This window comes from Haliotis rufescens, unplaced genomic scaffold, assembly GCF_023055435.1.
Source record: "Haliotis rufescens isolate VD_foot unplaced genomic scaffold, xgHalRufe1.0.p SCAF_18, whole genome shotgun sequence".
NCBI classification, from domain to species: domain Eukaryota; kingdom Metazoa; phylum Mollusca; class Gastropoda; order Lepetellida; family Haliotidae; genus Haliotis; species Haliotis rufescens.
The window spans coordinates 14,398,132-14,422,871 of record NW_025963868.1 but is presented as its reverse complement, the minus strand read 5'-3'; the positions used below and the strand labels follow the sequence as shown (position 1 = coordinate 14,422,871).

Genomic DNA, 24,740 nt, shown 5'->3' with positions numbered 1-24,740 from the left:
GTTCTGTGAATACAAGCATGGCAGATAACTGTAGAATGAACGATACTATTAATTTAGTTCTTCAGTCATGGACAAGAGAGTTTGTGTCTTGCCTTTTATAACCTCGGTAAGTAAACGTATACTGAGATGCAATGCTCAGACGTTTCTGTCACGCCCAGTGGACGTAAACCATGGCAGTTCAGAAACCCACTGTCATGGTTTCGAGTGCAAGATTCACACTGAACAAGATAACACCATGCATCATTCGGGCTGAAATGTGGGGCACGGAAGGCCCAGTCGTCTAAGGCGCCGCGTCCCTTGGGCACGCCAGAAACCTATGATTGTGGGTTCGAATCTCGGTTCGCCCCGATTATGTTTCTAGGTTTGTCAGCACCATACCCGTGCTCGTGGGTTTCACCGAAGTGGTAAACGTCTGAGACCTGCATCACTTTGGGCTTTCCTCCCCCATTAAGCTGACACGCCGTGATATGACTGGAATAATGTTAAAAGCGGCGTTAAACCTAACCCACTCACTCACTCGGGCTGAAATGTAACTTTGTTTGTTTGCTTTCAGTTTAACGCCGCAGTCAGCAATAGTCGGGTCTGGAAAAGACAAGCTAGTGATTGATATCATGAGCATCATGAGCATCGATCCACGCAATTGGGATACGATGACATGCATGAACCAAGTCAGCGGGCCTGACCACCCGATCCCGTTAGTCGCCTCTTACAACGAGCATGTGTTGCTGACGACCTTGTCTAACCCGGGTCTTCACGGGTCCACACAAGTTACTGAAATATAACAGCGTTAAACAAAACTCACAAACTCATTTGCTCACTCACTCCAAAGACCTCGTCAGACATCAATGCACTGAAACCAAGAACAAGACATACTCACTCTCCACCGTCAGCTGACACACGGGGATGGAGACGGCTCCAAATACAGCCACATCCAGGACCTTCCATACACCAGCATCTACCATCCCGACACTGTGTATAGTCAGTGTACTGTGTGTAGCATTTATTTCTGCACTGTATCCAGGCCCAGGGCTGCAGCTGGGGTTGCATGTGACGACATACCGGCCGTCAGTGGGTCGTTCCCACACAAAGCCAGTGAAGCTGCTTCTGTCGCCCTCAATAGTGGATTGTGTACCAAGCAGGGCCACTCCTCCCACACACGGGGAATCAGCCGAACGAACACCTGCAATGAGTGAGAGAGTGAGTGAGTGAGTGAGTGAGTGAGTAGGGTACTGGAAATGGTGTTGTAATACTCAAACCAAGGAATAACACATTAATGCAACAAGCGTACATTTTCTTCACATCCTGTACCCATGTGTGAAATAGGAACTGCATGTTCAGCATGACTGGTAATCACTTTAAACACCATGCCACTCTTCCCATACATTTGCGATACTGAAAATGGTGTTGTAAAGGTAAAACCAAGGGATAACATATGAATCTGATAATGCAAGGAACAGCAAAACCTCACTGTAGTGAATGCAGGCTATCCAAGCCAGGGTCAATGTGCACAGGCGGCCTTGCTTCCACATGTTCAGGCAGATTTAACTGCAATAAAAATTATGTTTACAAAGGAAGGCATAAAATTATTTGCAAATGAGAAGGAAATGATATTCCAGTCTCCCACGTTAACAGAAGATTCAGAGGATTATATAACTGTAGTTATCTCACTTTACATTAAAATACAGTAAACTACGTTTATAACGAACACGCTTATAACGAACTGACAGACATAACGAACTTATTTTTGGGTCCCGGCAATTTACTGTTTATATGCTGTTTATATGCATATAACGAACTGCCTTTAAAACGAACTAAAATTACTGGTCCCTTTGAGTTCGCTATAACAGTAGTTTACTGTACTAGCTTCGGTTGGTTATGGAGCGGGCATATATTTTCCATGTAGCCCCCTCATGATCATGTAGCCTGCTGAGAATCAATCGGAACTCATCGAAGGTAACTTGTATATCACGAATAAGTATCGTTGAGTTGAAATGAACCGATGTTTATCCAAATGCTTTGTGAAAAAGGAAGTAACAGGTTCGTTTGCGTTGTCTGCTACGAGTGAAACTGCGGACATACATTCCGGACAGTGTACATCACACCATATACCCTCGAGATCGGTTGACTTATGTTATCTTTATCTGAAGTTCAGTTCAATGAGATCTCTTCCAGCACCGTCGTGTGACAAATGACTTCATGTAATACTGCAGCTCCGCTCAGTTGAACTGCTCAGTTCTACCAAGAGCACGATAAACATAGTTTCTGTTGAAGACCGATTCTAAGACCGAACGTAAGATTTGTGTACGCAACAACATTAGTATTAGGATAAAACCCTACCTGAGGTTGAAATCATTACTTGTGTGACTGTGGTGAGAACAGCTCGTGTGTAGTGTTTGCTTACATAGAGTTTAGATGTGTTGAAGCACTTTGATCAAAACCAGCTCACGAACACAAGATGTAACACACTGATCTCATGCTCCCACTAGTTGTGTGAATGTAGTTTCTCACCTCCTTGTCTGTGTGAAAGTGCTGGTCACTTTAATGTCAGTGTTAGCATACGGGAAAGTTTCACAAGGAACACGAAACTCATTCTTATCAATTTCCTTTCCACGTGGTGACAAGTCATATTTATCCTGATTGATTATGAATAAGATATCATATGCAGCATCGAGCGCGATCTTCCGTGCACCAACATCTGTCACCCAACAAGTGCAGTGGAGTGCGTCAGGCGTTCATGGTTCATTTGAGTGGGTTTGCTGAAGTTGAGAAAAGGGATTATAATTTTCCTTGCAGTTAACACAACATTTTGCGGAACGTTTGTCTTACAAGAGTTACGTCCCCGCAAATTATCTCCCTTTTATCGTAAGTGTCACGCACGTACACAAACTACTGGGTACCCATTTACATCAGTTCCACATTGACAAGGCAAAATAATGACAGATGGTCATTTATAGATTTAATATGGCTTCTCGAAGATTTTTTTATCACTTTTTTCTGGAGGTCTTGGTACTTCTTTCCTTTTTATCACTTTTGGTTGCAATTACAAGGGTTGGTAAACGTCCCTGCGTGGGAGGTAGAGAGAATTTGCGTTTCAAGGATTTACATTTGTAGTGTCCGGGTACTTCTTCCCTCTGGAGGTCCTGGTACTTCTTCCCTCTGGAGGTCCTGGTACTTCTTCCCTCTGGAGGTCCTGGTACTTCTTCCCTCTGGAGGTCCTGGTACTTCTTCCCTCTGGAGGTCCTGGTACTTCTTCCCTCTGGAGGTCCTGGTACTTCTCCCCTCTGGAGGTCCTGGTACTTCTTCCCTCTGGAGATCCTGGTACTTCTTCTCTCGGGAGGTACTGGTACTTCTTTCCTCTGGAGGTCCTGGAACTTCTTCCCTCTGGAGATCCTGGTACTTCTTCCCTCTGGAGGTCCTGGTACTTCTTCTCTCTGGAGGTCCTGCTACTTCTTCCCTCTTGAGATCCTGGTACTTCTTCCCTCTGGAGGTATTGGTACTTCTTCTCTCGGGAGGTCTTGGTACTTCTTTCCTCTGGAGGTCCTGGTACTTCTTTCCTCTGGGGGTCCTGGTACTTCTTCTCTCGGGAGGTCTTGGTACTTCGTCGACATTTGGAGGTCCTGGAACTTCTTCCTTATGGAGGTCTTGGTACTTCTTCTCTCGGGAGGTCTTGGTACTTCTTTCCTCTGGAGGTCCTTGTACTTCTTCCCTCTGGATGTCCTGGTACTGCTTTCCCCAGGAGGTCCTGGTACTTCTTCCCTCTGGAGGTCCTGGTACTTCTTCCCTCTGGAGGTCCTGGTACTTCTTCTCTCGGGAGGTCTTGGTACTTCTTCTCTCGGGAGGTCTTGGTACTTCTTCTCTCGGGAGGTCCTGGTACTTCTTCCCTCTGGAGGTCCTGGTACTTCTTCTCTCGGGAGGTCCTGGTACTTCTTCTCTCGGGAGGTCTTGGTACTTCTTCCCTCTGGAGGTCCTGGAACTTCTTCCCTCTGGAGGTCCTGGTACTTCTTTCCTCTGGAGGTCCTGGTACTGCTTTCCCCAGGAGGTCCTGGTACTTCTCCCCCTCTGGAGGTCCTGTTACTTCTTCTCTCTGGAGGTCCTGGTACTTCTTCCCTCTGGAGGTCCTGGTACTTCTTCGCTCGGGAGGTCTTGGTACTTCTTCCCTCTGGAGGTCCTGGAACTTCTTCCCTCTGGATGTCCTGGAACTTCTTCTCTCTGGAGGTACTGGTACTTCTTCCCTTTGGAGCTCCTGGAACTTCTTCTCTCGGGAGGTCTTGGTACTTCGTTCTCCAGGTGGTCCTGGTACTTGTTCTCTCTGGAGGTCTTGGTACTTCTGTCCTTCTCGAGGGCCTGGTACTTCTTCTATCTGGAGGTCTTGGTACTTCTGTGCTTCTCGAGGTCTTGGTACTTCTTCACTCTGGAGGTTTGTTTGTTTGTTTATTTCTTGTTTAGCGCCACACTTAGCAAGATTTCAGCTATATGACGGCGGTCTGTAGGTACTGGAACTTTTTTCCTCTGGAGGTCTTGGTACTTCTTCCCCCTCGAGGTCCAAGTACTTCTGGCCTCCGAAAATCCTAGTTCTTCTTCTTCTTTGGCCGGACCCCTGCGTCACAGGGCCATATGACACCGTTGAACCAACCAACTCAACTCGAAAGGGAGCACGGGAATCACGCACGCACGAATACGGCGTTGGGCGTCTCAAAGTGCATGATTCCCGTGCAACCTTTCGAGTTGAGTTGATTGGTTCAACTGTGTCATACCGCCCTGTGACGCAGGGGTAGCATTACGCAGATGGCTGTTTCAATGAATGCTCGTTCCACCCGTGACGAACAGGTCTGGTTGTTGATGAATTATAGTGATATCTAAATATACAGATGTTTAATTCATGCACCGATTGAATTTAAATGTAATATCCGGTTATGTATGACTGTTTAATAATCTCATACCAGCTTTGACTGGAGTAGGTCCGATAGTTTTTCAGATATTGTAGTAAACGTCGGTACCTTAAATTACCTCCAGACTATAACTGTCGTTCGGACTACCCCGTAAATATTTCGAGGTTGCACGATTAGAAAACACATTCCGTGTGTCACTTTCATGATCTGGTAAGCGACCCCCTGATTGTTTGGATGAAAGGTCGGTCTGACGTGAGTGAGTGAGTGAGTTGGGTTTAACGCCGCTTTTAACATTATTCCAGTTATATCACGGCGTGTCAGCTTAATGTGGGAGGAAAGCCCGAAATGATGCAGGTCTCAGACGTTTACCACTTCGGTGAAACCCACGAGCACGGGTATGGTGCTGACAAACAAAGAAACATAATCGGGGCGAACCGGGATTCGAACCCACCTTCATAGGTTTCTGGCGTGCCCAAGGGACGCAACTCTGCACAGCGAATCACGGCGCCTTAGACGACTGGGCCACCCGTGCCCCCAGGTCTGACGTGACCTGTAATAGGATGTCCTCAGATCTTTGTTCAGCGATAGGGAGAACTAAGATCTGATTTTATTGTAAAAGAAACTGTCTGTCTGCCTTGAACTCATTCGCCTGCAGTCCAGCCACTTTGTTTTCGCAGCCCCTCAGAAGCTCTACTTCGTGGGAAATAACCCCATTGACAACTCCAAAGATTCCAATTCTGGCATGATAGTACCATATTCGTAACGACCCAGTCATGCATCGCACAAGGCACGATGGTTGTTGCGCAGGCTCTGCTACCAATATTTGTTGCGCAGTGGAAGGCGACGACGTTCACGTGTATACCTTCCGTCTTTTCTACTCCACTGGAAATTGTACGATTAATGGGGAACTGAACGTGATTCTCTTTATATGATATGTGGGGAACTAAACGTGATTCTCTTCTTAATGAAAAATAAGGAAACTATGCAATGTCCATGACCTAGAATGCAGGAATGAATAATTTACTTTAGGTGCAAGTAAACACTTAACGTTTCTAAGGGCCACGAATATTGTCCCATCTAGTTTATACCAAGGCCACGAATATTGTCCCATCTAGTTTATACCAAGGCCACGAATATTGTCCCATCTAGTTTATACCAAGGCCACGAATATTGTCCCATCTAGTTTATACCAAGGCCACGAATATTGTCCCATCTAGTTTATACCAAGGCCACGAATATTGTCCCATCTAGTTTATACCAAGACCACGAATATTGTCCCATCTAGTTTATACCAAGACCACGAATATTGGTCTAACGACCGTAAAGTGTGTCTTGCTCCAACGAACGAAAAGCCTGCACTGACGATTGCAATGCATCACGTGTCAGCATTCATTTTCTGCACGTGAAATGAATGCCACGATCTGATTTCCGCGAAGCATGTGGCGTTTGTGCTAATGTTCATGTAACATGAACCGAAACAATGTTTGTTTTGTTTTATTTATATTCTCTCCACAACAATGGTATTACATATATAATAATCTATAATCTCAATAGCTGACCGATACCATGCAAACGATACCATATCATTTAATGTATAAATAGCGTTGAGAGTTGATCATGAATCAGAAGTATGCACATAAATCATTAATATCCTATATACAGCATGTTTGTAGAGACGCATTCATAACCATATCAGACTATCAGAGTGACCTCCATAAGCTCCATATCAAATTTTCAAGCCAACTGCTGCAGGAAGGTAAAGGATCTCAAGCGAGTAAACTGTCGCTTCACGTTGAGTAAGTCATCATTGTTTTACGCCGTGTTTGCAATATTTAACAAATGTCATTGCAGGGGACACCAGTAATGAGCTTCGCAAGGAGTGTTTGTTGGGAACAGAGCCTGGCGCTTCGGAGCAGCAAACATTTGGTCAGCCAGAATCTGAAAGCATAAACATAAACTCCATGGTGTGGGACAGCAAACTGGAGGGTTGCATCTTAGTGGAGCACGTCATCACATTTCTGGCTACATTCAACTTGTCTTTACCGGTGTTCTTTGCCAAGGATTGTACAGGGCAAAACTGGTGGCAGGGAGAAGGGTAAACACAAGAGCCAGTAGTTGTATTGCTATAACACACAACTATGAGAGGTCAACAAGTGTTACATTGCTTTCTGTCAATGTAATGCATGTAAAACGACAGAAAAGTTCTAAATAACCCATGAACATCAAACAGAGGTGCATTATCATGAAAGTTGCATTATTCATAAAGTATTAATATCAACAATAGAAAGGTAAATTTTAATGACGCAACTCAGAATACATAAAACTAGCAATACCTATATCCAAATATACTATTAGTTATTTTTATTAAAATGATATTATGATTGAATTGCTTAGATCGATGCTCGTGAAGTCAATCACTCACTTGTTTGGTCTAAACTTGATTATTTACTGAACGCCGCTTATAGCTTAAATATTGTTGAGTGCGGCGTTAAACAACAAACACACAAACAAACAAAACATGAAATGGAAGTGCAGCATTTAACAACAAACAAACAAATTAACGAATACCGGTATCATGTTTTGACTACATACTCACATGTCCTGATACTTTCTGGAAATATTTAATGTATGTATGCAGTTAAATGTATGTAAGATGGTACATTTGGAACTAGAACGAGGCACATGTTTAATAATTCAAATTCCTGGAAAAAAAAGTTTTAGGATTAACAACTTGATGCAAACTGTATGAATATGTTTGAAGGATGAATGTTTCAATGAATGCAGGATTGAAGAAACAAAATATATATTAGATACCAACAGTTTGTATATCATCATATAAACAACAGCTTGGACATTGGTGGCAATGGCATCAAACACAGGTTTACAAATCTTCATTAATAATTATTTATAGTCAGTGAATATACGCGTTTTACGCCACTTTGAACAGTGTTTCAGTTATGTCACAGCGTGTCAGCTTAATGTTGGAGAATATCCTGTTCTGGTCCGATATGTTGATGACAAACCATTGATCATATTCAGGGATTCGAACCCTTCATCATGGCACTCTGGGAAACAATTCTGCAGTGTAAAATGCGGCACCAACTGGTACCCACATACATGTATAAATACTCAGGGAAGAAACAATACATATTGATCCATATTTAATTATATGACGATGTAATGATAGGTCGAAAGCTCCAAATAGGCGTACCAGAAACCACTGGTCGTTCGTTCGAATGCTACAATTAGCATATGCGCGCGGGTGGGTTACATCAACGTTGTAATGTCTCTGACCTAGGTCACGTTAGGCGCCGATGTCACATTAACTGAATTACTGTTGAAGCATTTTTAAAGTCAACTCAACACATAATGTAACATGTATGCTTCATTTCATATTTCAACAAACACGTAGTATTTTGTATTAACTTTGATAATTTAACATTGCATTTACTTATGAAAGCGTTGTATTCAACCCCGTGTTATTTTAGCGAGACGACAAAATGGCGCCTAAAACAACCGAGGAAGGAGTTCGTGTACATAACTTACCAACACGGCAGGGGGCGTCCTGTGTCCTGCATATTTACCTACTTCCCCATTGTACCCACCATGTATTAAGTAGCATTGAATAAGTTACATCACATTCCAGTGAACCCTCCATTCAGCATTATCTACCTACTGAATGTTTCGCGAAACACGTTGTAGTGATAGCCTCGTTCTGACCCGTCCCCAACAGCCCTTCACGCCCCTTCTTAATCACATAAAAACAACCAGGCTGTCTACTCATTTGTCGCATGTTAATTGTGACATTTGATCTACCCAAAACGTATTTCACCTTCTCAAAGCAAGAAACTGTATGTCTAGGGCATTGAATATTTTGCAGTCTTTACCAGTTTCAATCTTCATAAAAATCGACTAACAACTCACCAAGGCTCCTCACACCGTCACAGTTTACATCCCAGCTGTTGACGTCACACGTATAGCTCACTGTGACGTCACCGAGTCGGGCTGGTGTCACACTGAAGGTGCTGGAAGTGATAACATCGTTGACGTCAGTGACGTTGTGCTTCATCAACATCTCCGTGACGTTGCCTGTAGTAAGATAAAAGCCGGCTTCTTGTGAACAGTAGAACTCTCTGATGTCTACTGTCAGTGTCAGGCTTGTATTGGGCTGGAGGGCTGTCGGGTCTGCATCACTGCTGACGTTGCACCGGGGGAGTTCTGTGAAATACAAGCATGGCAGATAACTGCTGATGTAGACCGAAGGAAACTATTAATTTAGTTGTTCAGTCATGGACAAGAGAGTTTGTGTCTTGACGTTTATGATCTCGGTAAGTAAACGTATACTGAGATGCAATGCTCAGACGTTTCTATCACGCCCAGTGGACGTAAACCATGGCAATTCAGAAACCCGTTGTCATGGTTTCGAGTCCAAGATTCACTCTGAACAAAATAGTAAACACCATGCATCATTCGGGCTGAAATGTAACTTTGTTTGATTGCTTTCAGTTTAACGCCGCAGTCAGCAATAGTCCAGCTACATGACGTTGGTCTGTAAAATAATCGGGTCTGGAAAAGACAAGCTAGTGATTGATATCATGAGCATCATGAGCATCGATCCACGCAATTTGGATACGGTGACATGCATGAACCAAGTCAGCGGGCCTGACCACCTGATCCCGTAAGTCGCCTCTTACAACGAGCATGTGTTGCTGATGACCTTGTCTAACCCGGGTCTTCACGGTTCCACACAAGTCACTGAAATATAACAGCCCTAAACAAAACTCACTAACTCATTTACTCACTCACTCCAAAGACCTGGTCAGACATCAATGCACTGAAACCAAGAACAAGACATACTCACTCTCCACCGTCAGCCGACACGCCGGGACAGGGACGGCTCCAACTACAGCCGCATCCAGGACCTTCCATACACCAGCATCTACCACCCCGACACTGTGTATAGTCAGTGTTCTGTGTGTAGCATTTGTGTCTGCACTGTATCCAGGCACGGGGCTGCAGCTGGGGTTGCATGTGACGACATACCGGCCGTCAGTGGGTCGTACCCACGCAATGCCAGTGAAGCTGCTTCTGTCGGTCTGAATTGTGTATTGCGTATAAAGCAGTGCCACTCCTCCCGCACACGGGGAATCAGCCGAACCAACACCTGCAGTGAGTGAGTGAGTGAGTGAGTGAGTGAGTGAGTGAGTGAGTGAGTGAGTGGGGTACTGGAAATGGTGTTGTAATACTCAAACCAAGGAATAACACATTAACCAACAAGCGTACATTTTCTTCGCACCATATACCCATTTGGGAAATAATAAAATGTCATATTATTGATATATTTGATTGGGAATCCGTCGTTGGCTTGAGTAAGAACAACGTTATTCTCGGTAAACGCTCATTACGCCGGAAACCTATCCGCCATGTTTGCTTGATGCTGCAGATATAGCCAAACGCGACTGAATATAAATACAACCCATAAACGTAGAAAATTGAACATCAACATTTGCAAACTAATCAGAATTAGACGTTCGATAAAGGCGAGCGACAACCTCATCAGCGACATCAATCAGAGTCATATATCAACAAACACGTAGTATTTTGTATTAACTTTGATAATTTAACATTGCATTTACTTATGAAAGCGTTGTATTCAACCCCGTGTTATTTTAGCAAGACGACAAAATGGCGCCTAAAGCAACCGAGGAAGGAGTTCGTGTACACAACTTACCAACACGGCAGGGGGCGTCCTGTGTCCTGCATATTTACCTACTTCCCCATTGTACCCACCATGTATTAAGTAGCATTGAATAAGTTACATCACATTCCAGTGAACCCTCCATTCAGCATTATCTACCTACTGAATGTTTCGCGAAACACGTTGTAGTGACAGCCTCGGTTTGACCCGTCCCCAACAGCCCTTCACGCCCCTTCTTAATCACATAAAACAAACCAAGCTGTCTACTCATTTGTCGCATGTTTAATTGTGACATTTGATCTACCCAAAACGTATTTCACCTTCTCAAAGCAAGAAACTGTATGTCTAGGGCATTGAATATTTACCAGTTTCAATCTTCATAAAAATCGACTAACAACTCACCAAGGCTCCTCATACCGTCACAGTTTACATCCCAGCTGCTGACGTCACACGTATAGCTCACTGTGACGTCACCGAGTCGGGCTGGTGTCACACTGAAGGTGCTGGAAGTGATAACATCGCTGACGTCAGTGACGTTGTACTTCATCAACATCTCCGTGACGTTGCCCGTAGTAAGATAAAAGCCAGCTTCTTGTGAACAGTAGAACTCTCTGATGTCTACTGTCAGTGTCAGGTTTGTATTGGGCTGGAGGGCTGTTGGGTCTGCATCACTGCTGACGTTGCACCGGGGGAGTTCTGTAAATACAAGCATGGGAGATAACTGCTTATGTAGACTGATGTAGAATGTAGGAAAATAGTTATTCCTTTGTTCGGGTGTGGACAAGAGCCCTGATTGAACTCTGTGTTTATACACACAGCAAGTGGACCTGTAATGAGAAACCAGTGAAGTGACATCAAAATCATAGTGTTGAATGTCTGGTGTGTTATAAGGCAGGATAATAACCCCTTCGCATCATGATAAATGATTCAGATATGAGGTAGTGCATAGTGACCAATTCGTGAAAACTCCCCAAACTATTTATTGTTAGAAATATTGTGACTACAATACAAACCCTCCTCCAATTCTTCTCTCGAAGTGATGTGCTAACTGTGTCTAGTACAGAGTTTAAACAATTTATAAATTGGAGAGATAAACACAAAGAATATTGTCTAAAGGAATATCTTATGATAATAGTGGATGCGGCTCATGAGGCGACTTGGCAACCCAAAAGCCTATCATCGTGGGGTCGAATGCAAGGTCCGCTCTGATTATATGTCCTGGTTTGTCAGCATTATACCCGTGTTTGTGGGTTTCATCAAGTTGTACAGTGTCAGTGCTAAACGCCATGTGAGTAACTGTTCAAATACTGTTTAAAGCAGCGTCAAACAAACCTCACTCACTCACTTCGAACTTGTGTTTGTCTGCTGCCAAGGACGACATTATTCCTCCGTCGTTTTTTTGTAAGCAAGGACCTGAACTACTCACTTGCCACCCTCAGCTGACACACGTCGACAGGGACAGCTCCAACTACAAGTGCATCCACGATCTTCCATGTACCAGCATCTATAGTTCCAACACTGTGTATAGTGAGTGTAGAGTGTGTGCCGTTCACCGTTGCACTGTATCCAGCCACAGGGCTACAGCTGGGGTTACATACGACGACATACCGGCTATCATAAGGTCGTACCCATATGAAGCCAGTGTAGTTGCTTCTGTCCCCCTGAATAGTGTATTCTGTACGGAGCGCCGCCACCCCTGCCACACACGGGGGATCCGCCGAATCAACACCTGCAATGAGTGAAGTTGTATGCGCTAACAGCAACATTCCAACTTTATCACAAGCGGGTAACACAAGGAATTGACTTTACAAACTGTACATATGGTAAATCGAAACTGCGTGACACAACGCCACTCTTCCCTCACATTTACGATACTGAAAATGGTGTTGTAAAAGTCAAATCAATGGATAACATATGAAGCTGATAATGCAAGGAACATTAAAACCTCACTGTAGTGAATGCATGCTATCCAAGCAAGGGTGGTAGTATAGAGTCGGCCAGGCTTCCACATGTTCAGGCAGAGAACTGCAACCAAAAATAATTACATTATTTTCTTAAAACTCAGAATATTCAGCGATTAGTCATGAATATAAGTTTCTTGTTGGCACCACCATCTTCACTGGCCATTTTTGTCGATGGTCTATAAATAAAATATCTACACCTTTGTTATCGAATTTTATGATACTTTACTGAATATCTGGACAATGAAATCCTCTCACAACGGACCACATTACAAAGCCCAATTACAACCACAGTCCACTTACAACATTAGTGACGATTTCACTACATGTATACTCAATTCACTTGATTGTACCTGGTCAGAGGTAGTGCCTTGCATCTATGTTTATATAATTATGAATGTTGATTTATACATTTGGAGATTTAGGCTATTCTCACTGAAGATTCGATATCAGTGTTCGAAATAAGCGCCTGTCCGTAGGCCCGTGGCAGGTAGATTTTGTGTCGGGCCAGTAGTTTCACATTTGTATTGGTCCTTATGGCCTGCAGTAGATTTACGTGTCGATGTATTTGTTATAATCAGCTGCAGTTTTCTAAATGAGGGTCTAAAGAGTTCAGCCAGCTCCTAAAGTCTGTGGGTACTGATGGCAGCCTGGCATTTTGTTCTATTTCAAACACCGTTCAATACCCCTTGATTTATTTTGGAACCGAGCTCTTTACCATGACGGCAAGAACGCTTGAAGAGTCTGAAGCTCTTTACCATGACGGCAAGAACGCTTGAAGAGTCTGAAGCTCTTTACCATGACGGCAAGAACGCTTGAAGAGTCTGAAGCTCTTTACCATGACGGCAAGAACACTTGAAGAGTCTGAAGCTCTTTACCATGACGGCAAGAACGCTTGAATAGTCTGAAGCTCTTTACCATGACGGCAAGAACGCTTGAAAAGTCTGAAGCTCTTTACCATGACGGCAAGAACGCTTGAAGAGTATGAAACTCTTTACCATGACGGCAAGAACGCTTGAAAGGTCTGAAGCTCATTACCATGACGGCAAGAACGCTTGAAGAGTCTGAAGCTCTTTACCATGACGGCAAGAACGCTTTGAGGGTCTGAAGCTGTTTACCATGACGGCAAGAACGCTTGAAGCGTCTAAAGCTCTTTTACCATGACGGCAAGAACGCTTGAAGAGTCTGAAGCTCTTTACCATGACGGCAAGAACGCTTGAATAGTCCGAAGCTCTTTACCATGACGGCAAGAACGCTTGAAGAGTCTGAAGCTCTTTACCATGACGGCAAGAACGCTTGAAGAGTCTGAAGCTCTTTACCATGACGGCAAGAACGCTTGAAGAGTCTGAAGTTCTTTACCATGACGACAAGAACGCTTGAAGGGTCTGAAGCTCTTTACCATGACGGCAAGAACGCTTGAAAGGTCTGAAGCTCTTTAACATGACGGCAAGAACGCTTGAAAGGTCTGAAGCTCTTTACCATGACGGCAAGAACGCTTGAAGAGTCTGAAGCTCTTTACCATGACGGCAAGAACGCTTGAAGAGTCTGAAGCTCTTTACCATGACGGCAAGAACGCTTGAAGAGTCTGAAACTCTTTACCATGACGGCAAGAACGCTTGAAAGGTCTGAAGCTCATTACCATGACGGCAAGAACGCTTGAAGAGTCTGAAGCTCTTTACCATGACGGCAAGAACGCTTGGAGGGTCTGAAGCTGTTTACCATGACGGCAAGAACGCTTGAAGCGTCTTAAGCTCTTTTACCATGACGGCAAGAACGCTTGAAGAGTCTGAAGCTCTTTACCATGACGGCAAGAACGCTTGAATAGTCTGAAGCTCTTTACCATGACGGCAAGAACGCTTGAATAGTCCGAAGCTCTTTACCATGACGGCAAGAACGCTTGAAGAGTCCGAAGCTCTTTACCATGACGGCAAGAACGCTTGAAGAGTCTGAAGCTCTTTACCATGACGGCAAGAACGCTTGAAGAGTCTGAAGCTCTTTACCATGACGGCAAGAACGCTTGAAGGGTCTGAAGCTCTTTACCATGACGGCAAGAACACTTGAAGAGTCTGAAGCTCTTTACCATGACGGCAAGAACGCTTGAATAGTCTGAAGCTCTTAACCATGACGGCAAGAACGCTTGAAGAGTCTGAAGCTCTTTACCATGACGGCAAGAACGCTTGAAGAGTCTGAAGCTCTTTACCATGACGGCAAGAACGCTTGAAGAGTCTGAAGCTCTTTACCATGACGGCAAGAACGCTTGAAGAGTCTGAAGCTCTTTACCATGACGGCAAGAACGCTTGAAAGGTCTGAAGCTCATTACCATGACGGCAAGAACGCTTGAAGGGTCTGAAGCTCTTTACCATGACGGCAAGAACGCTTGAAGAGTCTGAAGCTCTTTACCATGACGGCAAGAACACTTGAAGAGTCTGAAGCTCTTTACCATGACGGCAAGAACGCTTGAAAAGTCTGAAGCTCTTTACCATGACGGCAAGAACACTTGAAGAGTCTGAAGCTCTTTACCATGACGGCAAGAACGCTTGAAGGGTCTGAAGCTCTTTACCATGACGGCAAGAACGCTTGAAGAGTCTGAAGCTCTTTACCATGACGGCAAGAACGCTTGAAGAGTCTGAAGCTCTTTACCATGACGGCAAGAACGCTTGAATAGTCTGAAGCTCTTTTTCCATGACGGCAAGAACGCTTGAAGGGTCTGAAGCTCTTTACCATGACGGCAAGAACGCTTGAAAGGTCTGAAGCTCTTTAACATGACGGCAAGAACGCTTGAAAGGTCTGAAGCTCTTTACCATGACGGCAAGAACGCTTGAAGAGTCTGAAGCTCTTTACCATGACGGCAAGAACACTTGAAGAGTCTGAAGCTCTTTACCATGACGGCAAGAACGCTTAAAGGGTCTGAAGCTCTTTACCATGACGGCAAGAACGCCTGAAGGGTCTGAAGCTCTTTACCATGACGGCAAGAACGCTTGAAGAGTCTGAAGCTCTTTACCATGACGGCAAGAACACTTGAAGAGTCTGAAGCTCTTTACCATGACGGCAAGAACGCTTGAAGAGTCTGAAGCTCTTTACCATGACGGCAAGAACGCTTGGAGGGTCTGAAGCTGTTTACCATGACGGCAAGAACGCTTGAAGCGTCTTAAGCTCTTTTACCATGACGGCAAGAACGCTTGAAGAGTCTGAAGCTCTTTACCATGACGGCAAGAACGCTTGAATAGTCTGAAGCTCTTTACCATGACGGCAAGAACGCTTGAATAGTCCGAAGCTCTTTACCATGACGGCAAGAACGCTTGAAGAGTCCGAAGCTCTTTACCATGACGGCAAGAACGCTTGAAGAGTCTGAAGCTCTTTACCATGACGGCAAGAACGCTTGAAGAGTCTGAAGCTCTTTACCATGACGGCAAGAACGCTTGAAGGGTCTGAAGCTCTTTACCATGACGGCAAGAACACTTGAAGAGTCTGAAGCTCTTTACCATGACGGCAAGAACGCTTGAATAGTCTGAAGCTCTTAACCATGACGGCAAGAACGCTTGAAGAGTCTGAAGCTCTTTACCATGACGGCAAGAACGCTTGAAGAGTCTGAAGCTCTTTACCATGACGGCAAGAACGCTTGAAGAGTCTGAAGCTCTTTACCATGACGGCAAGAACGCTTGAAGAGTCTGAAGCTCTTTACCATGACGGCAAGAACGCTTGAAAGGTCTGAAGCTCATTACCATGACGGCAAGAACGCTTGAAGGGTCTGAAGCTCTTTACCATGACGGCAAGAACGCTTGAAGAGTCTGAAGCTCTTTACCATGACGGCAAGAACACTTGAAGAGTCTGAAGCTCTTTACCATGACGGCAAGAACGCTTGAAAAGTCTGAAGCTCTTTACCATGACGGCAAGAACACTTGAAGAGTCTGAAGCTCTTTACCATGACGGCAAGAACGCTTGAAGGGTCTGAAGCTCTTTACCATGACGGCAAGAACGCTTGAAAGGTCTGAAGCTCTTTACCATGACGGCAAGAACGCTTGAAGAGTCTGAAGCTCTTTACCATGACGGCAAGAACACTTGAAGAGTCTGAAGCTCTTTACCATGACGGCAAGAACGCTTAAAGGGTCTGAAGCTCTTTACCATGACGGCAAGAACGCCTGAAGGGTCTGAAGCTCTTTACCATGACGGCAAGAACGCTTGAAGAGTCTGAAGCTCTTTACCATGACGGCAAGAACGCTTGAAGAGTCTGAAGCTCTTTACCATGACGGCAAGAACGCTTGAAGAGTCTGAAGCTCTTTACCATGACGGCAAGAACGCTTGAAGAGTCTGAAGCTCTTTACCATGACGGCAAGAACGCTTGAAGAGTCTGAAGCTCTTTACCATGACGGCAAGAACGCTTGAAAGGTCTGAAGCTCTTTTACCATGACGGCAAGAACACTTGAAGAGTCTGAAGCTCTTTACCATGACGGCAAGAACGCTTGAAGGGTCTGAAGCTCTTTACCATGACGGCAAGAACGCTTGAAAGGTCTGAAGCTCTTTACCATGACGGCAAGAACGCTTGAAGAGTCTGAAGCTCTTTACCATGACGGCAAGAACGCTTGAAGAGTCTGAAGCTCTTTACCATGACGGCAAGAACGCTTGAAGAGTCTGAAGCTCTTTACCATGACGGCAAGAACGCTTGAAGAGTCTGAAGCTCTTTACCATGACGGCAAGAACGCTTGAAAAGTCTGAAGCTCTTTACCATGACGGCAAGAACGCTTGAAAGGTCTGAAGCTCTTTACCATGACGGCAAGAACGCTTGAAGAGTCTGAAGCGTTTTACCATGACGGCAAGAGTCTTTTGGTAGGGGTCATTACGAATAACTAAGCACCCAATTTTCTCCTATTATGCCTGACTGGGAATCCTGGATCATCAGCCAAAGCCGAGCCCCAGGAAATGACTGTGCCTATTGCTCTTGTTCAAAAGTTGCTTCATGGGGGTAACAACATCGAATGCATTGTGTGTTATCTCAATCATGTGTTTGTAGTTTAATCCAGCACTGCACAATATTCCAGTTATATGACGGTTGTGTGTTAATAATTGAGTCTGGACCCGACAGTCCAGTGATTGACGATCATGAGCATCGATCTACGCAACTGGGATAAGACGACATGCATCAACTAACTCTGCAAATCTGACCACCCGATACCGTTAGTCGCCTCTTACAAGCATTAGTTGGTGAAGACCAATTCTAACTCGGAATCTTCACGGGACTTGCAATTGAAGGCATTGGTAAAGCTTTCAAAACGTTTTATGGTAGACGTGGAGGACATTGACGCATCAGTGACAAATACGATGTCCGATGCAATTCCCTATTTTGACTTGTACCATATGTTCCCCTGTTTGCTCAGGTGAATAGTTGACGTGCAATAATATTCCTGTATCCGAAATAAAAGTTACAAATAGAATCAATTTAACATGATCCCAACTAGCAAATGTGTGTCAAATGCTTTATATATCTTCAACTTTTATTCTATATGTAAAAGAACCATTCAACCCTGTACCATACCAAAGTCCGTGGTTGAGCAGGAGACAGACATTATGACAAAGACGGAAAAAATGTAACATTTGGAAACAAAATGAACATGAGGGCTAAACCGCAGCAAAGTTAGAAATCATCCCCTGTGTGTCAATTCTAGCAACGTCGTGTGACAAATGCTTTCAAGCCGCCATTACTAATGCTTTAGCTCCGCTCAGTTCAACCATGAAGTGTGCTCAACTGACTATACATAAGGCAGTACAAACAAAACATTTGAATCGAACATCAACAATTAATCAAACATTATAATATAACAGTTTACACTTAAATGTCAACATTTAGTCTACGAATAGCGCGACATAATCTAATGACTCCAGTGTTAACAAGGTATTTCGTGTATTTGTAGCGCTCAGTTCAATTCTACTGATACATGTGACCCGTGAAGATCCGGGGTAGAATAGGTCTTCAGTAACCCATGCTTGTCGCAAGAGGCGACTATGTTTGTCGTAAGAGGCGAGTAACGGGATCGGGTGGTCAGACACGCTGATTTGGTTGATGCATATCATCGTGTCCCAATTGTGTAGGTCGATGCTCATGAGGTCAATCACTTGATTGTCTGGCCCAGACTCGATCATTTACAGACAGCTGGAATATTGCCGAGAGCGGCGTTAAACCAAAAAAACAAAAAACTGAAACATGTTATAGTTCTATTTAACATGTAAAAGGATGCCAGAATATTCAACTCTTTGTCACACTTTGTCACACATTCGGTGGTTGAGCACGATAAACATATATTCTGTTGAAGACGCAGGAAATGTAATATTATTATATAAAATAAAATTAACATGAAGGTAAAACCTTGCCTGAGTTTAACTCCTTACCTGTGTGTCAATGGTAGCAACAGCACAGTCGTGCTTACTTGTGTGAGGAGACACTGTGCCCACTCTACATATACCTTCTCCTTGATCGAAACCAGCTCACGAGGACAACATGTACTGAACTGATCTCATAATCCTACATCGATCACACACAAAACCATATTGCATGGCTGTACATTATCCGTCTCACTGAGTGGCTGAAATGTTTTATTATCGTGGAGAGCCGGGTTAGAAACGTTCCTCAGCAGGCTGGTGCTTGTAAACCAACTAGACCAGTGTTCGAAGGCTCCATGAAAGGTTATATTGCGCGCTATCATACTCGGAGAGGTGAACATTGTACGTGGTATAAGCCAGTATCTTGTCCTGACAATACTTAAATATATTACAGGTCAATGTGATGTAGCTCGAATAGTACTGGCTGCGGCGTCACTCGCTCACTCGCTCACTCACTCACTCACTCAAACACTCACACAGTCGTTTTCTTGCAATTCAGAAAACAACATTAAACAATAAATGTTTACACATTTTACTGAGGGTATAAGTTCAGTGTAGCAGGATATATTATGAAGGCTATTACCTTAATCTATGATGTTGAACTTTTGAATTATGTTATCGGAATTCAAAGCTCTCATTTAAATTTGAAACTGTATGACCTTTAAGTGTCGAACACCTGTCTTATAATCGAGAACGAAAGGTCCGGGGTTTGATCCCCTGGTCGTGTCATATCAGAATACCTTAAACGATGGTACTTGTTGTTACCCTTCCTGGCGCTCGGCATTAAGGGGGTAAAACAAGGTCTTGTCGGCTCGTCTGAATGGGGTATGCATGTTAACTGCGGCATGGTGTCTCTTTGGGCTCGCACTATAAAACTTGCATAAGTCCAGACTTCTGAGGCGACGTCCGACTGTTTATTCCTGACTATATTAATTCAATAATTAAATCTAAATTGAATAAAAATTTTGTGCTATCAGAAGATAATTATTTATTGCTATCATAAAACATTGATTTCACGATTTCGCAGTTTAGATATCATAAATGACTTTGTGATATCTAAAAATTATTTTGTGATATTTAAAGTACTGAATGTTAACTTAAACAATTTGACGCAAAGTTTGGTTCCCACCTTTCTTGGAAATCTTGTCTTTGCAATATATCTAACGGAAATCTGATTTCACAGTACTATGGATGGTTGGCCAAGCCTTGCAACAGAACTCCCCAGCAAAATAGGTACATTCTGCTTGCAGCTGAATATGTTGTTATATGAATTCAAGCACCACCTTTAAATAGAAGAACAATAAATCAAATGCTACTATGATTCATTGACACGACACATTTAACCCTTGTAAGCAATATCTGATTTGTCACTCGTATTTATTTAAACTGATACGACGGGCGCATGAAAAATGTTTGTCTTAAAGGGGAAGTGTACACGCAAAAATCACTTTCTTTCTTTTTCTAAACAAAACGCAATTTTAGAATTAGTTAGTATCTGTGTTTGAAAAAATACGCTCATTTTTTTTCACAGTGAAAGTAGGAAGCTCACAATAGTGTTAAAATGATATGTCGTTATGAGGCCTTCGTTTTACGAGCAAAACAGGCCTGAGTTATCCCCCTTAGATTATGACGTAATTGGTGCCAATTCAACTGGGTCCCTGTCTATTCTCAACGCAAAAGATATCAAGGACCAGTTTGCGGTAAAACAACATGGTCTACGACACACTCCGGCGCAGTGGTGACTCAGCATAACACAATTCTGGCTGGCATCTGAGACGCTAGAATCACAAAACTGTACCTACACCACGTGAAGCGGCTCTAACAAAGCATGATGACGTCATAATGTTTATCAATTGGCACCAATGACGTCATATTGCAAGGGGCATAAGCCATGGTGTTTTTGTTGTGGAAATAGAACACTTGGTAAATGTGAAAAATATAAATCGTTTTAATGCAAAAAATATGTTAATTAAATATGATGTTTTTATATTTTTGTCTATGACACTTCTATGTTAACACTTTTAATGTGGAAAAAGTACAAGAAAAATTGGTTCATTTCCGTGTGAACTTGCCCTTTAAGTAGTAATGCAGTACTGTTGCTCAGCACTCGTGAACACTCGTGTCATTCCGAGAGACAAGCGCATTTACAGGAACACATTTACGAGAGGTTTCGCTTGTAGCACTGAGGTCGCGAGGTACAGGAAACTTCTTGCTGCACTACGAATGGGTTTGCTCCTGGTTTGGCATAAGGAGTAGGAAAAGTAGTCAGTACTTACTGTAATTTATATATACTGAACCGCAAAAGAAACGTCACCCCAAGTAACATTGCATGAAAAGTTGTCATTTAAATATCTGGGTAATTTTTGTCAAAGTTTCTAAAATTTAACATTTCCTTGTCCGGAAAAATGAAATTTGATGATAAAAAGATAAAGCAAATGACAATAAAACCTATCGCCATTACGGCAACGGCCATGGTGACCCGATGCACATGAGTTCCGTGCAAATTGAAATGCACATACGTTCCCCCATTTCTTGCCCTATAAAAGTCCACCCAGATCGAATAACATTCATTCGTTATTGAATTGCTACCACAAACCAAGATTGACAAGAAATCAGCGACACCAAGCCGTTGGACGATTGCAAGCTGGACAAACCGCCGGCCGAGGGGAAGTGTTTTATCGATTTTGAACCTTACAATTATCCCCAAACTAAATTTCAACCCATTATAAGTGTACAATAAAGCACGTCCAAGGGTTCTTATCACATTTAAAATACGCATCCCAAGGATAACGGTTTTAGATATCATAAAACCCCGAGTGGAAATGTTTTATCTTACTTATGAACCGGAAAAAGAAACTTAAAACAACATTTATCAACATTTTTATGTTTCGAACAAGCTTTCCATGAACATTAGGAAACGGGCGTAAAATATCTGTTGCTGGCATACGGATCTTGAAAAGGACATTCTAAAAAGCAGTGCGGCTTATCAATACCTCTGTAACCTTGTGGTACACTCACTGGGCTACAGATATGAAGGTTGCGAGTTCGATCCTCGAGAAATATAAAGAAAACATTTGTCATTTGATTTTACATTTCATTACATGTTACAATCTGAACGGAAGTTATATTAATAATATACCCAGGACATTATATAAAATCCCAGGGACATTACAACGTCCATGTTTGTGAGATTCAACCCGACTGGAGAACAATGGGATGACGTCACCGGAGGTTTATAAGTTATTTTAAAACTGTGTTACTTTCTTCCTTTACAATATTTAAGTGTGGCATTTCTAACATCCTGAAATGCGACGAAATCTGCTTTAATACTATAATTTTCCCTAAATTCAACAAAATTACATTTTGTTCACGTCGCTATACGGGTGAATCAATCTTAACACTCGCTTGCATGAAAGCGGACCTTTCGGACCATACATAATACATATTAATATTTATATTCCGAAAAGGGGCGGTCGGGTAGCCTTGTGGTTTAAGCATTCGCTCGTCATGCCGAAGACACGGGTTCGATTCCCGACATGGTTACAATGTGTGAAGCCCATTTCTGGTGTCCCCCCGCCGTGATATTGCTGGACTATTGCTAAAAGCGGCGTAAAACCATATTCACAGACAATATTCCGAAAGCTGTGCGTGGTAATGCATACTTCGTGAGTTCATGTACACTTCCAAGTGAGTGAGTGTTGGGTATCTACACAGTCATCGTGTACATTCCCGATACATCCACCGACTACTGTCAACCCATGGACATAACGGAAATCATCTGAGTCCCCAATGACTTCGTAACCTATTCATCAGATAACTATTCCAAACCTGAAACAGTCCTGTAAGAACTACAAGCGTATGAATCGGGTAGTACACTTCAGCGAGAAACTCGATCATTACTCAAGCGCTCTCCCAGGTGTAGCAGAACATCAGTTTAACACCGCTGAGCACAATTTCAGTTATATCAGGTGTGCAAGCTTGAAGATTAAGCAAAGCCTGAAGTGAGGCAGGTCTCAGGCGCTCTCCACTTTTACCACGGCATATGTATAGATTTAGGCGTATAAATGAATTGTAAGCTAAACATCATAATCGTAAATGATCGGTAATGGAGATTCGGGATGAGGTTGCCATATCGGCAAAGTGAGCAGGCCTGAAGAGCGTGCTGCACGAGAATTTAGTGTGACACGTTCTGATACTGCTTCAGCTGTTCGTATGTGTTTGAAGTCTCAGTCGCAGCGAAGGATCGAGGCTGCAGGTCATCATACGGGTTCTGTGGTGCTGGAACTTCGTACGCACCTTCTGAAAGGAAAAAGGATATGCATACGTTCAGATAAGAAACACCAACTATCACCCATATAAGCATATACATGTATGTACTTGTATGCATAGACTCGCCTTTATGTATAACTTCTAACTTCTCTGATCGAGTGATATACAATAGCTATATAGCCCTAGAAATGAAAGTCGGTTTACTACTTCCCCCTTAAAATGAGAGATTATATAAAAATCCCAATGCAGTAAATATCAAGGAGTCACGCGATTATGCACCACTCTTCTTAGCCGGAATCATAACCTGATAAGTTGGTAAACTGGGGACTTAATGTACACACTATCACGGCTTCTATGGTTTTCCCTTCAGTTTTCTTCATGCTGTCTTTGTATGTTTCCACGGAGCGTTCTTGCGAGTCTGTTTGATCTGTGGTTGCAACTCATTTAGTTAAAATGCTTGCGTTTCTGACTTGTATATGACCCTCTGTTGTCCAAGACAAGTCACCGATAATCTCTGTGTAGAACGTCTTGTGACTGGTGACGATATAGATGAAGTCATTTGGACGTCTATCAACAACGAGAATGTGTCACAAATATCAGGAACATTCCTTTCATGAATGGTCCCGGTGGGTCTATATGTATGTGCTTCCAGGGACCCCTTGGGTATTCAAATGGATGCATCGGCACAGCTGGTCTGCATTGATCTGGTTCATGTTACACTGTTGAACTGAAACTTCAATAACTTCCGCCGAGCATCTTCAGTTTGATCATGCCTGGCTGTCAGTCATGAAGCATTGCAAGTTCATAAGACCCTCCCTTCGGGTGAATCACCGCTCAGGATCCCAACAGTACGATTCCACCATGAGTGATCATCTCATCAGCTCTTTCTGATGAATGGCTGTAATGATGGCTCAGTTGACGTTGACCGAACAATTATGAATAAATTTATTTTTGAAGTTCAATGGATTTCGAATGATTTGATTGGTTTATTTGCTGATCAGATGACCCGTTCATTTTTTAACCAACTTCAAATAGTGATGTTTATAAAGTGCTACTTTTCATGGGGAATCTCCGAGTGGAACCATTCTCTAGTCCCTGCAATGCTTACCACGGTCGTGAGGACAATAAATTAACATTTCTTTTTCACTCAAGATTTAATTAAACACTTGTTTGCATATTCACGTTACGTTCTCGATGCCAAAGGGACAAATATGTCCCTCCTTCTGCCCTCTTTCACGGCGTTAATTAGTGCATGTTTTGAATTCAAAATATCGGATATTTACTCGGAGAATTGAATTTCAAAAATAGCATATCGGCTATATCAAATCACCAATGATTATTGTAAACCCTGCAAATGTTTAGAATGTTTTGGAAAATACGCAAACACTAACGCCGAGGTAATCCTCCACCATATACATCCCTGAATTTCTCATACATTATGAAATCAAATGATAAATGGTCTTTGTTACCAAAACAAACTGTCTAGATGAACTCAAGCGAAATATATTAGATGTGAAAACTGAACTTGCACTTGTTTGAAATGTAAACAAA

At 43.1% G+C, this 24,740-nt stretch overlaps 1 protein-coding gene across 1 annotated transcript in view; it reads right to left on the bottom strand.

The window, feature by feature from the left end:
- LOC124112973 overlaps window positions 1-20,336 on the bottom strand; it is a 50,744-nt gene extending 30,408 nt beyond the window's left edge. The window contains exons 1-7 of the mRNA XM_048398272.1: window positions 18,930-20,336; window positions 12,538-12,612; window positions 12,014-12,316; window positions 10,990-11,283; window positions 9,751-10,053; window positions 8,814-9,107; window positions 878-1,180 (exon numbers count right to left, since the gene is read on the bottom strand). Of these exons, the coding sequence (XP_048254229.1) occupies window positions 878-1,180; window positions 8,814-9,107; window positions 9,751-10,053; window positions 10,990-11,283; window positions 12,014-12,316; window positions 12,538-12,598 (1,558 nt within the window). The 5' untranslated portion in view covers window positions 12,599-12,612; window positions 18,930-20,336. The remainder of the gene's footprint in view (window positions 1-877; window positions 1,181-8,813; window positions 9,108-9,750; window positions 10,054-10,989; window positions 11,284-12,013; window positions 12,317-12,537; window positions 12,613-18,929) is intronic.
- Between the last annotated feature and the right edge of the window lie 4,404 nt (window positions 20,337-24,740).